This window comes from Rhincodon typus, chromosome 15 (assembly GCF_021869965.1).
Source record: "Rhincodon typus isolate 14 chromosome 15, sRhiTyp1.1, whole genome shotgun sequence".
NCBI lineage: Eukaryota > Metazoa > Chordata > Chondrichthyes > Orectolobiformes > Rhincodontidae > Rhincodon > Rhincodon typus.
Genome location: NC_063346.1, coordinates 19,493,458 through 19,519,242, shown reverse-complemented (window position 1 = coordinate 19,519,242; position 25,785 = coordinate 19,493,458). Strand labels below are relative to the sequence as shown.

Sequence of the window (25,785 nt, the reverse complement as noted above, 5' to 3'; positions counted from 1 at the left end):
GAAACAACATATTTCCTTGGTTGGAAGGATTTTATTGGCTCTGTAATCCAAGATGATCAGATGGATTATGTATTATTGGTCAATGATATTGGAAGTTGAGAATTTTGATACTCAATCTTTCCTTGATCCAGGACCAACCAGTACAGTGATTCCTGATATTTTTAAATGGCTTCACACTTGACCATAAAGGCAAGATCCAAACTCTTGCTTTTTTAGGGGCCAGGGGAGAGTGGACCCACTATATCTGATTAAGCTTGTTTTAAAGCAGCATTCACTAACAATAGTAGTGATTAAGAATTGTATTTGTCTTGCAAAAACAGATCAAATCCTGTTTGAGTTGGCAAACTCTGTCCAACTCCATCTTCTACAGTGGTTCAGCCAGGTTGAAGATACTTCAAGTCAAGATGATGAGTGTATTCTCTTCTATGAGGAAGTGCAATGTCCAGATGATGATAATTCCATTCTGTTTTGTGAAGTTTTACCTCAGCCTATCCAGAAACATGAGTTTTAGTCTAAAGAAGATTGGATAGTAGTTTGTGAATATTTTCCACACCAACTGAAGTTCTACACCGGGAAGATTGGATGATGTTTTTTGAGGAATGTTTTTACCTTTTCCAAGAATTTCAGCAGCATTACAAACCATTTCCAATTGGATTAGAAGCGAATGAGCCTCTTTTATCTTCAGAGACTCCTAACCATCAGATACGCCTTGGGGTTGTCACCCTACAGTAATTTGCTTTTTGTTCCAAAGACCATGGTGAATGATCTTATTTACTGCTGCCGCACGCTGCTCATGGCTTCAACATTTTTACCTTACAGTTTATTCTAGTTTCTAGAATTCTACTTGATTCTAGTCTCAAAAACTTTGCACTTCTTGACTCTGAATTTCATTTATCATTTTCCAACCAGGCAGAATCTGTCTGGATCCTGTTGCACTTGATCAACTAACTTTGTTCGCAATTTTCGTACCCTGATGCGATTGGCAATTTGTCTGTTGTCACACTTCTGAGATATTGCTATCCAAGGCAAATAGTGAAGTTTTTGCATTGTTCCATTAGTCCCTTCCTGCCATGTCCACTCTCTAGCACATGTGATGCAGCCACTTGCATGAACACTGCATGACTAACACAAATTGTAACATTTATTGGGTAAGGCAGGAGCCCCAGCATCATCTGCTATTTGTTTATCATGATGCCAAGTAAGTAATTATATAGCTGCTTCTAGTTTAACTGTAATAGCTTCATTACTACAATAGGCAAGTCCAAAAATGCCATTATATAAAAAACCAACTGGAATCAGTGACACAATTACTTGGCATCACAAGAAATAAAACACAAAGAAGTAGATGCAGTCAAGTGACCTTTTGGCATGTGCTGATTAAATTTGGTGTACTTAAGTGCTGCTATCCTAATTGGAACTGGAAATACACATTTGCACCAACAATATTAAATGGAACTCTTTGGGAAAGCTCGTGACTAACAAATTCATAAAACACTCACACCTTGGTAGAAGCTATCTTTAGACTTTGAAGGTATTATGTTCTCATGAATATTGATGAAAATGTACAAAATGCAGAATTCTAAAGTAATACCTGCCAGCTTTTGTCAACAGAACTGGTCAATTGATGTGTTCCTTATATGTGCTAGAAATAGACCTGCAATTTTACAATGGAGCTTTCATAATTATTATATTAAAAGGTGCCAGTTAAGAACTGCCAAATTAAGTCAATTAGAGAGATTTAAACACAAATAGATTGTAATATTGTAACGTTATTTTGTTGCCAGTGGCATCTGGAGCTTCAATTGATGTTTAATCTTTATCTTCCAATAAAAGCAAGGTGTAAACCAAATTGCAGTAGTCAACACGGTAGCTTAATTATCTTTAGAATAAATTGGCCCAGACAAGAAGGTAGGCTGAAAACTGTACAATCTAGGGATGCCAGTTGTTAAAATTTGATAGTACAACACGAGACATTTTCTGAAGCAACAAGAACAGAAATGAATATTTGCACTGTATCAGTATATTTTTATATTACCTGTTTTGTATTTTGCTGACACAGACATCCCATTACAAAAGGATATGTGCTAGTTGTGTTCTGGTCATTTTTATTTTTGGTGTTTTATATTTGAACTGAAATATTTGCACATTCTTCTTCCTGTGACCCCTTTCCAATCTTCTGTTTTTTTTGGCATTTATTATAAACTCCTTGCTTTATTTGAAAAATTACATTCATGTCATATCATCTTGCAATTCACTCTATTCAAAATATTACGTTGCATTGATGAATCTGCTAAAACTGGCAAACATTTGATTAAAATATTTGAAACCGTTTTCTCACACATTTTCGTCTTTGTTTCTTCTGAAGTCTTTTGGTTCCTTTGTGTGCAAAGTTCCATTGGCATCGCTTTGTACTCTTTGATTCTGAATTTCATTTGTCAATTTCCAACTAATTTCTGTCTAGATCCTGCTGCACTTGATCAACTGATTTTGGTTCCAATCTTCCCACACAAATGTGATTGGCAAAGTTTGGCAATTTGTCTGTGGTCATACTTCTGGGTTGTTGCTATCCAAGGTGAATGGTGAGGTTCCTACATTGTTTCATTAATATGTTCCTGCCAGTCTGACTCAGCTCAATGCATGTCCACTCTCTACCATGTGTACATTTCATTACTTTAGTCATTATCTTGCATGAACCATCCTGTGGGTGTTGGAAGCTTACTCTGCCACACAGGACATAGCACGGCCTGATTCTGTACTTTTTAAAAATTCATTTGTGGGATCTGGTTATTGCTGGCTGGCCAGCATTTTTTGCCTTCCCTAGCTGCCCTTGAAGGTGTTGGTGAGCTGCCTTCTTGAACTGCTGCAGTCCACCAGCTGTGGGTTGACCCACAACGCTATTAGGGAGGGAATTCCAGGATTTTGACCAATCGGCAGTGAAGGTACGGTGATTTATTCCCAAGTCAGGATGGTGAGCAGCTTGGAGGGGAACTTGAAGGTAGTGGTGTTCCCATATATCTGTTGCCTTTGACATTCTAGAAGGAAGTGGTTGTGAGTTTGAAAGGTGCTGCCTGAGGATCTTTAGTGAATTTCTGCAGTGCATCTTGTAGATAGTACATACTGATGCTACTGAGCGTCGGTGGTGGAGGGAGTGGATGTTTGTGGATGTAGTGCCAATCAAGTCGGCTGCTTTGCCCTGGATGATGTCAAGCTTCTTGAGTATTGTTGAGGCTGCACTCATCCAGGCAAGTGGGGAGTATTCCATCACACTCCTGACTTGTGCCTTGTAGATGGTGGACAGGCTTTGAGGAGTCAGGAGGAGAGTTACTTGTTGCAGTATTCCTAGCCAGTGAGCTTCACTTGTAGTCACTGTGTTTATGTGATGAGTCCAGTTGAGTTTCTGGTCAATGATAACCCCCAGGATGTTGATAGTTGGGGATTCAGTGAAGATACCACTATTGAATGCCAAGGGGCATTGCTTAGATAGACCATTATTGGCGATGGTGATAACCTGGCATTTGTGTGACGTGAATGTTACTTGCCACTTGTCAGCCCAAGCCTGGATATTGTCCAAATCTTGTTGCACTTGAACATGGACTGCTTCAGTAACTGAGGAGTCGCAAATGGTGCTGAACATTGTGCGAACATCCCTACTTCTGACCTTATGATGGAGGGAAGGTCATTGATAAAGCAGCTGAAGATGGTTGGGCTTAGGAGACTATCCTGAGGAACACCTGCAGAAATGTCCTGCGGCTGAGATGACTGCCCTCCAACAACCACGACCATCTTGCTATGTGTCAGGTATGACTCTAACTTGAGACTACTCATCTACTCATTGGACAAACCTGCAATGGATGTTTGATGGCTGGCAATCAAGATTGATGAATACTTGGATGATTTTTTTTCCTTACGCTAATTAGGGTTAGGGTGTTAGGGAGTCCAACTGTCTCTTGAATGATTTTGCCATAGTCTGTGTTCATTTCAACAAGTATCTTTTTTTTCAAGCTAGCCATTTACAAAGTGATGGATCTACACAAGGGCAAACAGTCATCTCCATGAGATTTCACCCCAGATTCTTCTGGTCATGTGGTCTTATAACATTAAATCATGATCTCTTAGACTCAAACTGTAAAGCTATTACTCCAGGTCTATTGAGTTGTTTTGGTACTATCCTTCTTCACCACCTTCTACATTCATCTTCTTCACGGATGCACAATGATTGTAATGAAATCAGGCAGGTGGACATCATAGAATATGAGTTCCCTGATTGGACCAGATTAACAGCCTCAATCAGGGAGCCCTGGCTGACAGACAGATGTGTCAGACATCCTGTTCAATCTGAGAGCTGGCATTGAGGGAGCAGTGTCAAGGACTCTCCATGTGTAAATAAAGGGTGACTTGGTGACAGGATCCTGCCCTCTGGGGTTATTTCAGCAGCAGTGTGTACAAACTATAAGATGTAGTGTGACTCAACAAGCCTCCTTCAACAGCACCTTACAGTCCCATGATCTCCCCCACCAGGAAGAATAAAGACAGTAGATGCATAGGAACACCACCAACTGTAAATTCCCCATCAAAGCCATACACCATCCTGATTTGGAACAATATCACTACACTTTCACTGTATTGGATCAGAATCCTGGAGCTCCCTTCCTAATAGTGCTGTGGCAGGCTTACCACCCTTTACAGGAATATTATGGATAGGGAATAAATGCTATCCTAGCCAGAGATATCCACATCCCACAGATAAATGAAAAAAACATTTCACCTAAGGATTATAAATGTGACCTAGGCTGATGTGTGGAATTGTTCTACTCTGTATCTCTGGCTGCTCACCGGCTAAGTTAAGTCATTGGAGGAGCCCTGACAATTGAATTTTTTAAAAACGCTCCTTCTGCTAATAGTCTGTAGTTTACAAACTGCTTTTTGTCTGTGGGAAACTGTTTCTGAATAAACAAACCCACTTGTGTTCAGCACCCACTTGCAAGTCTGATTTCTGTAATTCAACAATTCCTACGGTTTATCTGAAAATCATATATGGATGAAATGAAGTTGAGTCATAGAGTCATAGAGTCCTACAGCATGGAAACTGACCCTTCGGTCCAACCAGTCCATGCTGAACATAATCTAAAACTAAACTAGCCTCACCTGCCTGCTCGTGGCCCATATCCCTCCAAACCTATCCTATTCATTATTCCAACACTTCCTCAGGAAGTTCATTCCACACGCGAACCAACCTCTGTGTAAAAAATTTGCCTCATGTCTATTTTAAATCTCTCTCCCCTCACCTTAAAAATGTGCCTCCTTATCTTGAAATTTCCTATCTTAACGAAAAGACAACTACCATCAACTCTATCTATACCTCTCATTATTTAATCAATTTCTATCAGGTCAACTCTCAAATTCCTACTCTCCAGACAAGAAAGTCCCAAGCTATCCACCCTTGCTTTATAACTCAAACCTTTCATACCGGCAACATCCTGAAATCTCTTCTGAACACTGTCCAGCTTAATAATATCCTTCCTATGACTGGGTGATCAGAACTGGACACAGTATTCCAGAAAAGGCCTCACCAATGCCCTGTACAACCTTAACATAATGCCCCAACTCCTATACTCAAAGGACCGAGCAATGAAGGCAAGTGTGCCAAATGCCTTTTTAACCATCCTGTCTGTATGTGATGCACCCCTAAGACCCTCTGTTCTATAACAGTACCCAATACCCTACCATTAATTGTATAAGCCATACCTTCGTTTGTTGTACCAAAATGCAAAACCTTGCATTTATCCAGATTGAACTCCATCTGCCATTTTTCAGCCCATTGATCCATTTGATCAAGATCCCTTTGTACCCTTAGAAAACTTTCTTCACTGTCTACAATGCCACCAATTTTGGTGTCATCTGCAAACTTACTAACCATGCCTTTTATATTCTTATCCAAATGATTTATACAAATGACAACCAAAAGAAGATCCAGAACCGATCCCTGTGGGACACCGCTGGTCACAGGCCTCCAGTCCAAAAAGCAACCCTCCACCATGACTCTCTGTCTCCTGCTGTTAAGCCAATTATGTATCCAATTGGCAAGCTCCCTCTGAATCCCAAGTGACCTAACTTTTACTAATTAGTCTACCATGCGGAACCTTGCCAAAGGCTTTACTAAAATCCAAATAAACAACGTCTACTGTTCTGCCGTCATCCATCTTCTTGGTAACTTTCTCAAAAAACACAATCAAGTTTATGAGACACGATTTTCCTGGCACAAAACCATGCTGACTATCCCTAATCAAATTTTGCCTCTGTACATATCCAAAATTCCTATCTTTTATAATCACTTTCAACAATTTATCCAGAACTGAAGTCAGACTCAAAGGTCTTATAGTTCCCTGGTTTCTCCTTACAACCTTTCTTAAATAAAAGCACAACATTAGCTAATCTGCAGTCTTCAGGCACCTCACCTGTAGTTATAGATGATGCAAATATTTCTGCAAGGGCTTTCATAATTTCCTTTCTTACTTTCCATAACATTCTGGGTTACATTAGATCAAGTCCTGAAGATTTATCCACCTTTATATTCTCTAAGACCTCCCGAAATTCCTCTTCTTAAATGTGAACTGTTTTTAAAACAAAGTTTATTTCTCTGCATTGTCTAGCCTCTATTTCTTTCTCCACAGTAAAAACTGGCACAAAATATTCATTTAGTATCTCTGCCATCTCCTAGGATTCAACACAAAGATGACCTCCTTGATCTTTAAGAGGTCCTATCCATGCTCTGGTTACCCTCTTGCTCTTAATGTGTTTGTAGAATCTAAAAGGAGCATCCACATATTGATAAAGAAAATTTTCTTGAGCCCATTCAATAAATTCTTCACCATCCAAACCTTTAACACTATGGTAGTTGCAATCAATGTTTGGAAAATTAAAATCCCCCATTATTACAACCAAATTACGTTTATATATATCTGAGATCTCCCTACATGTTTGTTTGTCAATTTCTGTTTTATTATGGGGGACCTATAGTACAATCCTATCAAAGTGATCTCTCCTTTCTTATTCATAACTTCTACCCACATATTTTCACTGGACGACTTCTCAGAAATATCTTCCCTAGTTATAGCAGTCATGTATTTCTTAATCAAAAATGCCACCCCCTCCTTTCTTGCCTCCTTTTCTATCTTTCCTTTAGCATCTAAAACACAGAACATTGAGCTGCCAGTCTTGTAGCTGCCAGTCTTGTCCATCTCTCAGCCAAGTTTGTATAATAGCTATGATGTCCCAATCCCATGTTCTTAAACATGCCCTGAGTTCATAAGCCTTACCTGTAAGACACTTTGCATTGAAATAATTGCAATTTAGTTCTTCAGAGTTTCTGCATACTGTGACTGTCTCTTGTCTTTCTTTTCTAATTGACATGCTCTCCTCACATTCAGAACCTACCTCATCAATTCATCCATTTACACTGCTACTTAGAATTCCACCACTTGCCTTCTCTATCAATATAAAGTCTCGCTTAATAGAATGAGCAAATCTCCCTGCTAAAGTATTGGTCCCTTTCCAGTTGAGGTCAGACCCATCCTTTTTGAATAAGTCTTTTCTATCCGAAAAGACATTCCAATTGTCCAAAAATCTGAATCCCTCAACAATACACCAGCTCTTCAGTCATTGATTTATCTCCTTTAACCTTTTGTTCCTTCTCCTTTTTAGAGTTTGGCATTGGGACTCAACTAGAAATTACTTATTTTAAGGTTTTATTTTTTAATCGTCTACCTAACGTCTTAAATTCACTCTGTACTGTTGTTAACTTACCTTTCTCTTACAAATACATTTTCAACTTGTGTTTTCTAGCTTTTCTCTTCTTTATTCTCTCTTTGAAAGTCTAATTCATGTGTGTGAGATACAAATGTGAGCCTCATGTGGGTAAGATTGTCATGTTGAAAAGGTTCTTAAAACTGAAATCATACTGCAGTCATGACATAATCGATTTGAATTCATAGTCTATTTGGAACTAAATATCATTCCTCTTACTATGATTAGTACGTATTTGTGTTATAATTTTGAACTTGCATGAAATACTGCATGACCTACATCACAAATCTTGGCTTGTATTGGACTGCTTTTTAATTTTCTTCAAATAAAAATGGCACTCTTTACAGCAATGAAAGACTTCATTATTTACTATTCAACCCAGCTGCAGCTTCCTATCTAAATACAAGAGAAATCTGATTATTTCAATATCAATGCCCTAATTTATTCCCCAACTACCTTGTTTTAAAGGTGTCACTTAACCCATAAGTAGCTCACAAGTATCAACAACAACATGCCTTGGTTCATAGTCCCTTGTTCTTAAGTCTGAATGACCTGCCTAAGACTGCTAAATACACGTGTGAAAGGGAGACTGTGTGTAATGAATAGTTAATATTGGGATTTATGTTCAATCTCCTAGTTAGGAATCTGAGTAATAGTTAATTTGAATAATAGTTATTGAAATGTTTTCCACTGTTAACGTTTTTATTAATATTTTGAGGGAAAAAAAATCATTACCTAAGTTGTTAGTTCATGGGATCTGAGATTTCTGGGAAATGTATAACAGAATGATTTTAAAATATGCTGAAGTTACCAACACAGATTTTGCAATGATTACACTTTGAGTTTAGATGAAAGAGGCTAATGAACATGATCCGTGTAAATCGAAGCTGGGGGATTTTTAATAAGTTTGCAATCAACCTGATTTAACTGAAACATGGCCTGAAATATATGGTTCATTTTCTGTCATTTACAGAGATTTATAGCAGTCATTTTTATTCCTTCAAATCTTTCCAACCCTAGGTACTGCTACAAGTATTTGCAATGAATTTGGACTGCACACCTGGATTCCAGAAGAAGAACTATCAAGTCCTTCAGTCGTCAGATTTTAAAAAGGACCAGTTCATTCTGAAAGGTAAGAGCATTCTGTCAGCTCGTTAGAGACATACAGCAGAGACAATAACTAATGAATCCCCAGTTTGACCTTTTTCTTGGTTTCATCACTTTTCCTTAAATTTCTTCACACAGTGTAATCTATGAAATATGTTTTTGACTTGCAGTGCATTTAAATTGTTTCCATTCCTAATGGCATCTAGCAGAATTTGATTATCTAGCCTGAGATGAACTTAAGGTGTGTGTAGTTTGAGCTATAGGGCCAAACCAATCTAATTTATTTTTGATTGCAGTAACCATCTGGGTTGTACACAGTTCTGATTGCATTTAATTTCTTTCATTGTAATTCAGCCTTGCTCTTTTATCTACAATATCTAGCATTGACATAGTTGGCCAAAGATGGAGATAGGTTTTCTGCTTTGGAGATAGTTGGCAATCAGTGCGCAAATTGTGTTTAGGATTGCACTAGGTTTCTGATCAATTTTGTGGTTGAAACTTCCAGGCAAACTTATTTACATAATCACAAACATCCAACTGTCCAAAAACCAACATTTTAAAATGTAACTTTTTCTCGTATTGTTATTTAGTAGTAATAACCTGACACAGCTTTTTGTCAATATGCAATAAAATGAAGGAATGCTGGCTAACTAAACATGTTTTTACCATTCAACAGATAAAAGAAAAGATCACATTTCTTAAAACAAAACAAATTACTTGGAGAATTTGTGCATTGCTCAACTTTTTGTTTTTCTGAAGGATATTTAAGCAAAAATATGTATATTCTGGTGGAGAAATATGGTAATACCAACAAATGGAACATAAATTCCAATAAATGTATACTTGACTTTGTTGAAATAGATTGGAGAATGGAGCTAGATTTTAATATGCCTACAGGACGTCCATGACGCTGGCAAATTCTTCAAATATCGTAGTTTAAAAACAATTTTTCTGAATTTGACTTTGGAAAATAGCGTTAGGATGGCTGTGAGCAGAGATATTGTCAGTGCATGCCAATCTTGTCTACTATTTGATGTCTGTTTACTTGAAAATTTTTTTAAATACATGAATCATACAGCTGATAAACTACACTCTGTTAAGTATGTTGTTGATGTATCTGAGAGATGGAGAAGTCAATTATTCTGCTGCAGTAACTATACAAATAACATAGAAAAGAATAGACTAACGGCACATTTGAAATAACAGCTACTCAGGTTCTGATGGGGGTTGGGGTGTGGGAGCAGTGTTTGTAAAGAACTGAGAACTATTTTCTGTGGCCTTACTTGCGTTTGGTATTTTATATAGTAACACTTTTTAAAATTAGTAAATCCAGTTTCAGCTCTTGTAACACAAATGGTTTGAAATCTTTTAATCTACAAAACTGAAGTTTCCGAGAATAACATCATGTTCATTTGAAAAAACAACACTGCACCTTATAGTAAATGTTCTTTGCGGATGAGATGGTACAAAAAAGTAAGTTATTTCACAATCATAAAACAAATGGAGCAGTGATGCAGAAAATAAGCCACACAAATACAATTGGAAAAATCAACTCTATTACTATAAATAAAACTTACAAATAAATTTTAGCCAAGATGTGCACATCTTTATCTTAACATCTGAATGAGAATTTTGTTTTGGATATTCTGTTAATTCCTATATTAATTAAAAAGGTAAGCTCACTGAACCATTTATCGAAGATCAGAAGAGATTTGTAAAGTTTTCAATGACAAAGTCATATACCATGATAGGGTTTGAAACACTACTCACATTTTATGATTGCAGATTATATCTCATACTGCCACAATGCAATTTCAATTTCAGAAACAGCAGAAATAATTGTCCGTTACCACTATTATTCGAGAGAAAGGAATTTGTACAATTTATTCAAAGTTTCCTCACTTACTTTCCTTTTCCTCCACTTTGAAGGCAGAAGCTCTCAAAGTCAAACACCCAAGCACATGTAGGCTTCCAGTACTTGATTCAAGTTGTGATTCTTCATGTGTGTGATTATGGTCAGCATGGACTGGTTGGACCAAAAGGTCTGTTTCCGTGCTGCATGTCTCTATGACTGTGACTTTGTGTGAGCCAACATAATGAGCACCAGTAGACCATCAAATAATTGTTGCAGATGAGAGCAAAACTGTACCATCCTGATATCCAGCCACACAAATTCCCAGCAATCATTTTTAGATTGCAGTGATGTGAGAGTTCTAGTTTCTTTTCTGCTTTACCCAAAGGTATTAAGGGAAGTTTCAACAATCCTCTTGGTGACTTTTGATTTAGCTAACTCTACAGAAATGAGAATGAAACTTGAGATTTTCTAATTTGTATGTCATAGCATATTGAATGAAGCATAGCACAGATTCAATGTACAGCATGCCCTCTTTACTGGTGTGGTGTTTAGAAACTTAGCCAACTCAAACACACAAATACTTTGATTACAATAGCAAATCAGAGGATGGGAATTCTGTGATAAGCCACCTTGACACTCCAAAAGTCTTTCCATTTTCCATTAGGCACATTTCAGGAATACAATGAAATACTCTCCACTTTACTGAATGAGTGAAGTTTCAGCAAAACTCTAGAAGCTCACCACCATCCAGGACAAGGTAGTTCATTTGATTGGTGTTGGATGAGTGCCATAAATATTTGCCTCCTCTACCACCTGCACACTGTGGCCACATATACTATCTACAAGATGGCCTGCAGTAGCTCCTCAAAGCTGCAGTTACAGCTCTTCCCAAACCTATGATGTCCAATGCCTATTTGGAGAGTAATTTAAAGGTGTTCCTGAGTGTTTGCAGCCCTTCTCCAAGTCAAGTACCATTCTGATTTGAAATATATCACTGTTCCTTCATGGCCATTGAGCAAAAGTACAGGAACCTAACAGCACAATGGGTGTGACTAGATTCCATGGGCTGCAGCAGTTCAAGAAGACTGCTCAACACCAACTCTTGAACAGTTCAGAATAGGCTATAAATGATAGCTTTACCTCTGGTGCCCATGTTCCATCAATGAGTAAAATAACTTCAAACAGTAGAATAAATCCAGTCAAATTATATAATTGACTACTCCACATCTACTGTTGATAATTAAAGAAAATGCAGATTATGACAAACGTTAAGAATTTCAAAAATCACAATCAACAGATAATGAAACCCTACTTAGTTCTAAATAATGTGAAAAGATTAAAGCTGTCACTGTCAGCTTGCTATTTTTTTAACCTTTTCTTATCCATTGTATTGCCTCTAGTTAAAAGGAGTATCTTGAACTGAATTTTGTTTCCTTTTTTTTCCCCAATTTGTTCATGGGATGCAATTATCCTTTCAAGGAAGTGGTGAGCTGCTAACTCAAATGACTGGAGTCTTTTGGGGTGTAGGGTCTCCCAGGCTGCTGTTTTGAAAGAAGTAAGAGGACTTTCACCAACACGCAGTGAAAGAATTTTGTGATATTGGTTCTTTCGATCTAAGAGGATTTGTGGGCTGATGTGATGCTGCTGCTGCTGTGCATCTGCTGCCCTTCCTCTTCTAGGTGGTAGTGGTTGTGGATTTGGAAGGTGCTGTCTGGGGAGCTTTTGTGAGTTCCTGCAGTGCATCTTGAAGATGGTGGTACCACACTGCTACTTTTAGGTGTTGGTGGTGGGCAGGTTGAATGTTTGTGGATGTGGTACCAATCAAGCAGGTTTTTCTTTCCCTGGAAGTTGTCAAACTTCTTGAGTATTGTTGGAGCTGCATTAATTCAAGCAAGTGGAGAGCATTCTATCTCACTCTTGATTTGTGGCTTCTAACTGATAGACAGACAGGCTTTGGGGAGTCACCACAGAATACCTAATCTCTGACCTGCTCTTATACCCACAGTATTTAGTCAGTGGCTGGTCTTATTCACTTTCTAATCAGTGATAACCCTGAGAATACTCTACTGTTTTCATTTCATCAGCCATCAAACTGCTTAATTATTAATTGGGTCATTAATGACTAATTGGGCCTATTAATTGGTTCCTATTAAAAGCTATTAATCACAAGCTTGATTTGTCATCTTTTTGACCTTGTAGTCATTGCTTGGTAGGCTTTGACCCTTCACCTAATTTTCTCAGTTATATTTAGGGGCCTGTTGGATTTGAAATTAAGAGAACTCAGGATATGACAAACTGCAAAATAAAACAGAAAAGATTTAAGCACCCAATAAGGCCATTTGACCTATTTCATCTCGCTGCAGGGCAATATGGTCACAGCTGTTCCACTGCCCTATCCCTGTGGTTGTAAAAGTAGTATATTTCCTCCATGTTCTCATCCAATTTGTTTCTGCTTCCACTACCCTTGTAGGAAAGTGTTCCAAGTACTTCTACCTGGCAGCAAAAGTCCATGGAACTATTCAAGAAAAATCTCCTATGCATCCTTGGAAGGACCCTCTCAACCTTCCTAAAATGTCATGACTAGAAATGGATGCTCCAGTTGTTGGAGTAACCAGGTTGAACATAACTATAATTTATACCTCTATGCCAGGATGTTGCTGTCCATTGGTGACCTCCTTTCTTGGATGTCCCTTACACTGAGTTGCCTCCCTTCACAACTGCTGTACCTTCTGCACCTCACCATGCTGCCTCCAATCCCCAAAACTAACTAACCCATCTTCCCTATTACAGCAGCATGCCCTGGTAACCCTCCGTCACTTTCAGCGAGCAGACTCCCAAGATGACTGTGACCAACCTCCAGACCGACTAGGATGGATGACCCCGACTAATGAGCGACCGGATCCCTGAATGATCTCTGTGCAGCTTCCTGACTGACCTATTAGACGGGTTGCATTGACTTGCAGAACTGATTGTGGCCTATTCCATGGTCTTCAGTGATATGGAACCTTGACACTGCCTTCAATGGCTGATTTACCCATGTCCAAGCTGAGATTAGATGTTGCCCTTGACTGATTGTGTTGGACCCCTGGCTGACAGTTCCTATTGACTTACAGTGGACTACTGCCCTTAGACTTTGAGATGGCCATTTTGCCAAAGGACACTCGGTGTGCTGCTCCATAAGCTGCTGGTAGGTGCTATAGGTGTGATGTTAATGCAGCACAGAACCATGTAGCAATATGACTGCCCTCTTTACTTGTCACAGATGATAACTATGACAAGCTGTCAGGCTTTGTGTCTGTGCGAAAAGGCAAGGCATGAAAGAAGTCCTCTGAGCCTGTAGGTTATGAATGGGCGTTGGTGTGCACCAAAGTGTAATATTGAAAGGGATAACTGTATCTCCAGTGTTGAAAATGTGACCAATGGTGTAGTAAGTCTGGAACAGGTCTACCAACCTCTGCAGATCTTCATTGCCCATGGACTGTGCCCTAGGATACTGGGGACTCCTGGTCCAAATAGCGGCCCAGAGCAACAGGGGTGTTGTGTCATCCAGTGCTTCCTTAAACTCAGGCATTCAACAGCCTTGCCTTTCTTTCTGGCACCTTAAGACCTTCTGTTTCTGGAGCTTTCCTCCCTCTAACTTCTGCACCATTCACAACTTATTTTCTTCTGCCCTACATTGAAGACTGCTAAACTGCACTGCATTGCACTGGTGCAAGCATTTTCCCTTTGACTCATGTGTATCATTCTCCGAAAGAAACCTGCATACTGTCTTTGTATTTTTTTTAAATCGTGGACTCAAATGAGAAATGGCTTTAAAAAACCAAGGTATAGAACATAGAACAGTACAGCACTGGAAGGGGTCCTTCGGCCCACGACGTGCCGAACATGACACCAATTGAAATGAATCCCTTCTACCTGCTTTAGGTCCATATCTCTCCATTCCTTGCATTTTCATGTGCTTATCTAAAAGCCCCTTTAAATGCCCCTATTGGAACTGTCTCCACCACCATGCTTGGCAGCGTGTTCCAGACACTTACTACTCTCTATATACACAAAAAATTGCCCTTCAGATCTCCTTTAAACTTTCCCCCTCTCATCTTAAATGCATTCCCCCTAGTGTTACTCATTTCAGTTCTGGGGGATAAAAGATCCTGACTGTCAACCCTATTGCTGAAGGATCAGTGCAGTTTTTGAAAGTAACCTGACACTTATTGTAAGCACCACTTACACTCTTGCCTATTCAAGCAACAATTGAAGTGTAGTTTGCAGATGAGCTGGAGCTGTGGGATGTGTACAACAAGTAGCTGATTGGTCTGTGGACTAGTGAACACTTATTGTTGATTAAGATATACTGCCTGCCAAAAACTATGCACTCAGTTCCGGCCACTGAATAGCTTGATGATGTGAAAAGGACCTCCACCAACTCATGAACACTCTGTGTTCTCTGCAGTCAAATCCACTTTAAGCCTAAAGAAAGCCAATTTATCTTTCCTTCAACAGTTGCTGTAAACTGTGACTTCTATGGAAGAAGCCAAAGATCTTTTATAAGCTTATACCATCAACCCTTGGCCTGCTGCAAACCAACAAAAGCATCTCAAGAGGGAAGACTGAGAAGCTGAGTTCTGATCAGCAGAAGAGCCATCTTGATGATCTTGTGAACAGATATCACTGAAATGCCTTGCCAGTTTTCCCCGTGTCCATGACACCCACATTTTCTCTTGTTTGTGTCAGTGAGTGTAAGGGGATTTAGCTAAAAAGATAATTTTAATGGTTTGTAATTGTTTACCTGGAAGTAAGATCTATTGATTTGTGATTAAATAGTAGTTCTTATTAAGTACAGAAATCTGGTCCATGCTTTCTGCCAGGCTGGGTCTGAGAATCCAGCAAATTGGGGAATTTTGTGTTCATTTATAAAATTCTAATTTTTGTAGTAACTTTGGGAAGAGTGGGCCTTGATTTCCAGCCCGCTACCCAGATGAGGTATAACAATGCCCATGTAGGTGGTTCCATTTTATTTGAAAGAAATCTGTTTCTGCATCTGTGATACAGAACACCTTGTTCCTAGGCAACAGCCCATTGCCTTCCTTGTGCAATACCCTTGTTTTTAAAGCAATGACCTTTTCAATTCTAGACTATTAATTTAAAGAAAAGTTTCATTTAATTGCATGCAAACAAATTTCCAGACAACCTGGTGGTAATGTCAACTCAAAATGAATTCAAAATTACTTCTCCCCTTCATAACTCTCTCAATATAGAAAGACCATTCAAACTTAAAGATATGCATGGTCATGCTCTTGTTAGAACCAAACCTCCCTAAAAATAGATAGATTACGAGCCTTCATCACTTTAGTACTTCCCTACTAGTTATGTCAGACTAGCAAGTCCATAGTTCCTTGTTTTCTCCCTCCCTCCTTTTTAAATAATGAGGTTACTCTCGCAACCTCCCTATCTGTAGGCACCATTCCAGAACTTATACACTTTTGAAAAGTGATCACCAATGCATCCACTGTCTCTATAGCCACTGCTTTCAAAACTCTGGAAAGTAGATCATCAGGTCTCTGGAATTTGTTTACTTTCAAGTGATTATTCTGTCCAGAACTGTTTTTTCTCCTAAGGCTAATTTCTTTCAATTTCATTTTCTCATGAGTCACTTCAATCCTTCTTATTTCTGAGAAAGACCTTGTTTCTTCCTCCGTGCAAACAGACACAGCTGAATTATTAAGTCTGAATTTTCTCTTGCTATCCCTTCTGCCAAATTGAATCGCCTCCCTTCTCTGTGATTTTTCCATTTGTTACTTCTCTGTGCATTCTGTTGGCCTCGCTGTGTTCTGTTGCAGTCAATTCGTAATATCTTGTTTTACCTTCCTTCAAATTTGGCTACCAAGCAAATTTAGAAACTTGGTTCTGTATTCCAAATCCAAGAGAAAATATATATTTATAATGAAAGTGATTATCCTAGTGCTGGCCACAGGAATACCATTTTCCACTGTCCTCCAGTCTGAAACATAACCATTACTATAATCATCTTTTCTGTGCTAAAGACCGTTTTTTTTTATTGAATCTGCCAATATCACTCCAATTGCATGAACACTTTTTGGATCAAAAACATACTGCTCAAGAAAGTTCTACTGAGCACAATTCAAAAATTCCTTAACTTTTTACTCTAACATCAATTGATATTTGATCAGTTAAGTCCCCCAATATCAGCTCTCTATTTTTCTTGCATATGCTTATAATTTCTCTTCAGATTTTCTTCTATGCCTCACTCAACACTTGGAAGCTTATACCATAGAAAGTCATGAGCATACATTTTTTGCTTGTCTGATCAAATACATTCCATCTTTATTCCCTCAAATACATCTTTTCTTTGTAATGTTTTGTCCAATCAGTACCACCATTTATCTTTTTTTTCTCTCTTTTCACAAATTTCAGATCAGTTTAGGTGGATAATTTTGTCTGTTATTGGAAGAAATCTGATTTTCCTCAGCATTTCCAAACTGCTCCATTTTCCTTGGGCCTTTTTGCAGACCAGTAATGCCGAGTGCCGAGACATACATTACTACTGAGGTTGAGTTTCCTATTCTAAACAGGGGATTCAATCAGGTTTCCTCCCCCACGTCATTATTCTTTGGTGTGGGGTTTTAGAAGCCTATTAAAAGCAGATCACAGAATCCCGACAGTATGGAAGCAAGCCATTCAGTCCATCATGTCCAAACAGACTTTCTGAAGAGCATCCCACTCCCTTACTGTAATCCTGCATGTCCCATGGGTATTCCAACTAGCCTGCACAATAGTAAGTGTGAAACATTTTCTCACCCTCAGATCTCACTAGCTTTACAATGTAGTGAATGATCATGTGGGTCATTACTTTAAAGATTCATGAGTCATTGTTAACAAATGTATCAGTTTACGTGCATGAGAGTGCCTTGCTGGAGGAGAAAACATGATAATGCAGCAAAACAAAAGTTGCGAAAGGTCCTGTTAGACTGTGCTGTCATCTTTCCCAGTTTTAGATTGCTGTTTTATGGCAGCTTTGACTGCCTTTTCTTAAAAAAAAGGTAAAGGTACTGACAGCACATGGACTGCAGCTGTTCAAGTGTGGGGGATGCAGTTTGCTGCCACCTCTTCGGGGCAGCTTGGGATGGGCAATAAATGCTGACCAGCTAATGATGTCCACATCCCATGAGTTAATTAAAAAAAAGCATGGGGTGAGGGGAAATCTAACCAGCTGTCCTCTTACATTGATTGACAAGCACATTACATTGCTTTGAAATTGAATTGAGTATCGGCTGCTCTTTCCTTCCCCTAGAGAACTTTATTCCTTGGATAACAGTGACAACCTGAATGCATGGCTGAGTTTCAAGTTGTAATAGATTCTGTACAGTATGAGTTCTATTCAACGTAGAATGAGAGAGGATTTCAAGGAGTTGCTGGGTATGGAAGGTTTAAGTTGCTTTAAAAAAAAAGGATGGTTAGGTGGAAAATTTTTCACTGGAGTGCACAAAGTTGAGAGGTGACGTTACAGAGGTTTATAAAATCATGAGTGTTTTGAGAGAGTTGATGATGGGTGTCTTTTCCCTAGGATGGGGGATTTCAAGATGAGGGTCATATTTTTAAGGTGAGAGGAAAGAGATTTAGAAAAAGACAGGAGGTGCAAAATTTTTACCCAGAGGGTTGTTTGCAGTGGAATGAACTTCCTAAGGAAGTGGTGGATGTGGCTACAGTTAGAGCATTTAAAAGACACTTGGCTAAGTACATGAATAGGAAGGGTTCATAGGGATATGGGCCAAGGGCAGGCAAGTGGGACTAGTTTAGTCTGGGCTTATGTTCAGCATGTACAGGTTGGACCAAAGGGTCTGTTTCCATGCTATATGGCTCTGTGACTGTAAAGATAGATTTCTCTTGATGATGTGGTTTTGGGCTTGTTGACATAAACTAATAGGATTAGAAGTATTACCAGACTTTTTTTCACAATGTTGTTCTTGTAGCACAGACATGGGGCTTTTTGTTAGATTGTGTGAGGTTTACTTTTCTGCCAAGGACTATAAAGTCTTTTCAATTGATATTGCATTGTATCTGAGGACCACACATACTGGGAAGATAGAGGTTGCATGATCGAAGAGGGTAGGAACTGACATGGGTGGATGTGGTGGTTGGGGGGTGGTGCCATGCTGTGTGGTGATGGTGCTAGTTTGTAAACTACACTGTAAACATGACGTTGGTATGAAGAGACAGGTGAAATGTGAAGTCACACATGGGTAGGGTTTGTTGTTTGTAAACTCCAGAATTGCACAGGCTGAGCTTTCCCAAGTTCAACATTGGTATGTAGAAATATCTAGTCAGGAGTTACCAGAACCTTGTTTTTACAGTTCATAGCATAATTTCTAATTTAAGAAATGTGTCCAATTAATTCAACTTGAAGAGCTTACTGGAATTTTAATGCCCAATAAAATTGAAGAAGCACAGGAACATTGCACACCTGCTTCTCATAAATAGTGATATTTATGATTGCTATGACACCCAGCCGCAATAAAAACTGTCCAATTTGCACAGAAATTAGATACTGCCTTAAATTAATTAAATAATGCTAGTGATTTGAAATCCGCACAAATTAATACACTGAAAGTGACTGATTTTTAATTTGTAAATGTGCTAAATGGAGGTAATTTTGGAAATTTAACATATTTCCTAGTTACTTTGAGCCTGTAGCTCAAAAATCTTTAACTTTGTAGCTTTAACCTAATAGGTTTTGATCGTGAAAACACTATTCAAATATTTCATTTACTCACTCTATTCAAAATCGTGAATGTTTCAATATCACGTAAGAGACTTGTCACAACATTAACAGACTTGTTAGTAAAACCAAAAAAAAGTTACAAAAAACGACAATAGCTGCATCAGTACAAATTGATGAAGGGATGGAATACGGTAAATGGTGAAATACTGATTTTCAAACAAGAAAGTGGTTTGCCTAAGGTTGTAATTAAGGAAGATGTTTGTTTTGATTCAGATGAATGACCTGGACCTGGATATATGAAGCTTTCAGATATGAAACTTTGAAATGTAGTAAATAATGAGGAGGGAAGTACATGACTTCAGGAGGAGACTTCAGGAGGATATGGGTGAAATAGATGGATGGCAAGCAGAGAACTGTGAATTAATTCATGGCCCCACAATGCATCAGGGAATTTGACATGGAGCAGCTCTACCTCTAATGCTTTACTATGAATCTTTCAGTGTGTGATCCCATGTTTGTGGATATAGTGAAACGATATGATGATGCAGAGGCAATGGGATTTTCCTCCACTTATCAAGGAAGCCAGTAATGACTATGCAGAGACTGCGACCTTTGCACTGCAGGTGCTGTTGGAATTTCAAGAAGGTTGTGATGAGAACTTTGGATGCCTCAGCACAGCCAATCCTATGGATAACAGCGGTGAAGAGCCACATTTGGCAAGAGAGTTTCCTAATTGGCCTTTATGTACTTTGAAACAATCAATATGACCCTGTTCTTCAATCTCATTATTTGAAGAGGGCCTACCTCAGTGGCACCCATGCCATGTCCAGTGATGGTGCTTCTGTTGGTCTCTGGTTGATCAGATCTGCACCACGAGCAGATTGCCACATCCCACAACTATTGCAAGGTCTCCTTTTTTTCAGCGGAATAAGAACAAATGATACATGAGTAACCTGGTCTCCCTGTTCTTTCCAGAAACAAATTAGCATGAGCTGTTATGTTTATCAGCAATGCACCCTGCTCAATTGTACCCAGTGTGTGAGGGTAGCAGTCTGTGATCTAATTGGGCACTTGTTCTGGCAATGTAAGGTAAAACTGTAGGTTCTCAACCTACCAGGCTGATGTGCATTCTCCTGCATTCCAAGTCAGAAACCTGGCACCAGATTGTTACCTGCTATAAGGCCATAAGATATTGGAGTAGAATTATGCCATTCAGCTCATCAAATCTACTCTGCCATTCAATCATGTTTTTCACCCCCATTCCCCTGCCTTCTCTCTGTAATCTTGATCCTGTTACTAATCAAGAACCCATCTACCGTGGTCTCAAATACACTCAATGGCTTGGCTTCCGCTGCCCTCTGCGGCAATGAGTTCTATTGATAACCCACCCTCTAGCTGAAGAAATTCCTCCTCATTTCAGTTATAAAGGGTCGTCCCTTCACCCTGAGACTTTGCCCTCAGGTTCTAGTCTCTCCTACTTGTAGAAACTTAATTGGTTGCTAGTGGCCATTCATCTTCCGAATCTTATCAAATTGGTTTTCAACATTGAACCCACATCCTCCTTGTCACTCCTCTACCACTGATCTCGAGAATCACCTCCACTTTTAATGTCTATGGATGGATTTTTTCTACCTAACGCTTGGAACAATATCTCTTATTTCACTGTGACTGCCTCGCTCAATGATTTAAGATAGGCATCAAAGAACCTTGAAGGTGCCTTACTCATACTAACTTGGATCTCTGTAAAACCTGCTACAGTTAGTCTTGGCTGCTGCTCCCCTTTTCAAAGGATGGTTCCTATGTCTCCCTGCACCAGTAATTGGATGCCATCTCTTCCCTTGACCAATTGGGTCATTTCCATTTAAAAATTATGTTGTACCACTGACAGTCACAGAATATGGTGTTGGGACTCAGAAATTTTCTGACAACAGGTTCCTGATGCAAGACATCTTGCTGCAATTGTATAGGACTTTGTTGAGAGCAGACCTTGGGTTCTGTGCACAGTTACAGTTCCATACCTGAGCAAGCACATACTCCTCTTAGAGGGGCTTCAACAAGAGTTAATTCTGGAATCTAGATTGATTCTTGGAAGAAGAGAATTGTCTTTGAGGAGAAATGGAGTGGCTATAGATCTCTGCATCTCTGGAATTTAGACAAATGGGTGGTGATTTCCCGAGATCTTGAGAGGAGCTAAGAGCATAAATGTTGAGAGTCTAGAATTAGGGTGGCTGTTTCAGGATACGTGACTGACAGTGTTCTGGACCAGACCAAATCTCCTCAAAACATGTCAAGGAGATAGCTTTGACCCTGACTTTGCCTTATTTTAAAGGCAAGTCCCAGGCGCTGTGTTATGGATGAAATTTGATTGGTTAGACTACCAGGCTTGAAGCAAAGCACCTTTTATTTGTACACTACAATTAAAATGCAAAATAAAAATAAAAGGAATTGGCAAAATGGTACCTCTATCAAAATACTTAACCAATAATAAACTACTTATTAATTGTTTCAATAAAGTAACATCTCATAAATGTACCCTTGGCAAAGGCAAATTCTTAAAATTGTCTCTCAAGCAATTCTAGCAGCAGGAAGAAAATCCAAGCTTTTAGCTGTAGCAAAGGGAGAGATGCAATAGCTTTCACCATCCTAGCAGCTACCAAAAACTAAAACTAAAATCCTGGTTCTGTTGGAGCTTGACCCCACCCGTTCAGGCTGCTTCTATTGTTCCAATTTAAACTAAGGCCTCATAAGCTGTTTATTTTATTCGTTTGAAGCAGACCATTCTCCTCCTCTGTCTCAACCTCTCTTCATAAAAGAAAAAAAAACACCAGGACAAAATGCATCTCTTAAAGCCATAATATTGTTACAATTGTTTTAGACTGGTTACCTATCTTTGGAATTCTCTATTCCAGACAGCTGCAAATATTTGATGATTGTGTATATTCAATGTAGAGATAAATAGATTTTTGAACTAGAGGGAAATGGAAGGATTTGGCTTGATGACAACAATTTAGTTGTCATCAAGGATCAGCCTTGATCTTGTTAAATGGCAGACCAGGCTTTGGATGGAAGTTGGAGTCCAATCTCTGCTGCTATTTTTCATGTTTCCATGTCAATAGGGGAATTATGGGCAGCACTTGGATGAGTGTACAAGACCTCAATGTATTAGATACCTGGGTGGTGAGATGTCTGCACAGAGTGTGTTATTCAACTTCCTGACAGCACAACATCTACACCAATAATATTTCTTTTCAGGCAGTGTCACAGCTATTCCAATGACATTTTTCTATCTCTTTTATTACAAAACAGGTCAACCTGCAACAATTTGCCAGGAACATTTCCATAATACTGACAATAACTAGATCTTTTCAACTCCATCAAAAAAAAACTCTTCATCAGAAATTTCGACAGCTAGTTATTGTCCATCACCCTCTTGAACAATGAGTCATACTGCAGTTCTCAATTGATGTCCTACTTGGCAGGCATGAGATTGAACATAATATTCTCCTGATTTTTTTTTGATGTCCTCAATGATTTGAACTTAAGTAAGACCATGAATGTTTCTTTTAATCATGGGTTAGAGACATAAGGCTTTTTCCTTGTGGCCGATATGCTATTTTTGATTTGGATGCAATTTGTATGGACAAATAAAATGAGGAAATGTGTTCTTTCAACATAATAAATAAATGATTGTGGAAAACAATTAATGTAAGTAAGTAGGTAATGTCAGTGCAACTTTGAGAATAAAGGAAGATTGTGATCATGTCATAACTAGTTGAGATGATGTGAATTACCTCAGTGTTAGCACAAGGAGGAAGAACTGAGCATGTCCAGTCTAAATGTCCTGGCTGTTAGCTTTTAATCTGAGACTAGTTATTTAATTGATAACTTGGATCATCAGCAGGGGCAAACTTCATAGATATCTTCTGCGTATTTGGTGAAAGATATTGTCACTAATTTATGATTGGAAACTTTTTTCTCTCTCTCTGTCCCCCTCTCGCTCTCAAACTCACACGCTCTCTCTCTCGCTGTCCTCAATACATGTAATCACTGAAAAGGGGTAAATTAAATAAGAGCTGCAGATCGGAGTGATTGGTTTCAATCATTGTGATGTTAATTTCAATTGACTCTGGATTATGTGAATTGATGGTTTCGTGAGCTTAACTCAAACATGGTTAGGTGACCATTGCAGCCATTTTAAGCCTTTCTTTCTTTCTCAAACCATTTTAGGCCATGAAACATCCTATGTATTAAAATAAGTCACTGGAAGTTTCAACCTGGCAGTCCATTTATCACTATTGTAAACCATGAGACTAGATTATATCTACATTGGGGAGCAATCCCAGCACAGAAGATTCCAAATGGCCCAAAGGCTCCTTGCTCAGGATTACTGGCCTCAACAGGAAACTGGTGATGCTCTATTGATGTGTCATAGCCCTAGTGGCAGCATTTCATCGTAGGGAACTGGGTGGTGGTGTGTGGACGTGACCTTTGCAGCTGGGAACTGAATGAGGGGCACAAAATCAGAGGAGGAGGTGAGCAAAGGTTGATAGCACATTTGCTCCTCTTTGATTGATTTAAAACTTGTGTGATAATGGCAGCATCGAGTGTAGCCTTAAAGAACCACTTATTAGGCTGCATGCTGACCTGGTAATGTTGAACCCAGGAGGCCTGTCCAGAGTCAGGCAGTTTTCAATTTGGCTTTGAAACCAGGTGTGTCATACCATGTAAGTGTTTTGAGGGATCACTGTGCCAGAGTTTCTGCCATAACCTTGGGCGTGTTTCTGATGCTGTTGAAACATGAGCCCCTAGATTGCTTTCTTGGTAAATGGGCGTATCAAGCTCCAATTTAACCCTAACATTCTGTTTGTTCTTCTGTAAATATACACCACAAATGCTATTTTGGAATCACAACATGGCAGCAAAGAATGAAATAATACATTTTCCAGATATTCAGTGACAAGGTTATCGTCAGTCACTGACTTCTAGCCTATCTTTGCATCTATAATCAACTGAACGCTATTTTTGTGGCTTTAACAGACCTAGCAATGCTGTTTTTATCAGATTTACTAATCTTTGGAATTACAACTGAACGTGAAAGTAAAGTTCCCTTGGCTAGATTTTCTGAAGAGTGGGAATCTATCAAACAGTGTCACTCTGTTCCTCCTTGTTGACAAAATGAAAGATTCCCATCAGGGTTCTTTCAGAAATGCAGAACTGCAGTTCCAATTGATAGGCCCCTCATAGCACAGAACAGTGACGGCAAGGCAAACCAGGCCCCCTTAGCATAGCAGTCAATTGTTTTATTCTGGGTTCAGCATCACAGGCTGAACATTTGACAGCTCCTGTGAAAGGGTAAGTACATACATAAGGTTAGATGTCAGGGGGTTTGGGTGCCAAGTGGATGGTGTTCAGAGTGCCATATGGGTAGGATTCTTTGAGTGTAGGGTGCTATTAAACAGAAATCCAGGGCACAAGGTGACAAGGGGTCCAAGAAAATGATGCTATATATTGAGTTGGGGGTAGGTAGTGATATCCAGGCTGTTTGGGGGTGGTGGTTAATTGGGGTCAGGCCCAGAGTGCCATGAGGTGTGGGTTAGGTTGGATCTGGAGTGGAGGAAGGGGACCTGGGGTGAGGTGTCAGATCCCAGAGGGGAGGGAAGGTGTTGGGTCCTCCGGGAGTGCAGTAGGCTAGGGTTTTGGGTGTTGAGGGGTATGGACTGGGGTGCAAGGAGGTGTCAGGTCTGGTTGGTAGAGTTGGGGAATTGGGTCTTGTGGCAGGGGAGTGTTGAGTCCCAGGTGGACAGGGGTGTTGGGTTTGGAATCAGGGTGAGGAATGTGTCTGGGGGAGTTTAGAGAAGTTTTAATTATGAGTGTGGGAGGTAAGATAGGGCTTTGATTTAATAGTTACTCCTAAGTAATGATTTACTTAATTTCAGCAGAACCCTCCAAATTCTCTGATTTAAACAGTTACTTCTAAAGGCTTTCAGGCAGAGAGGAATTACCCTTTGGAATCTTCAGTTTCTGGCTAATTCCTTCGGAGTCTGCTGTGATGAGGACTCCACAGGGCCCCCAGGCACAAATCCCTTTGGAAACAACTGCTTGGCCATTGGAAAATCCAGGCCAACATCCCAAACACATGCAGAAGAAACCTCTCGGTTGTATCAAGTTCATTACTCCCCAGTCAAATTGCAAACTGATAAATGCTATTGTCGCACTAGGCCAAAGGTTTTCAGAATCTACGCTGCGTTTGTTGTTGGCTTCACTGAATGACATTTCAATAATT

General features: G+C 39.3%; 1 protein-coding gene across 1 annotated transcript in view; it reads left to right on the top strand.

The window, feature by feature from the left end:
* cdh13 (cadherin 13, H-cadherin (heart)) overlaps positions 1 to 25,785 on the top strand; it is a 1,009,596-nt gene that overhangs the window by 150,553 nt on the left and 833,258 nt on the right. Inside the window, exon 2 of the mRNA XM_048606112.1 lies at positions 8,824 to 8,935. Within this exon, the coding sequence (XP_048462069.1) occupies positions 8,824 to 8,935 (112 nt within the window). The remainder of the gene's footprint in view (positions 1 to 8,823; positions 8,936 to 25,785) is intronic.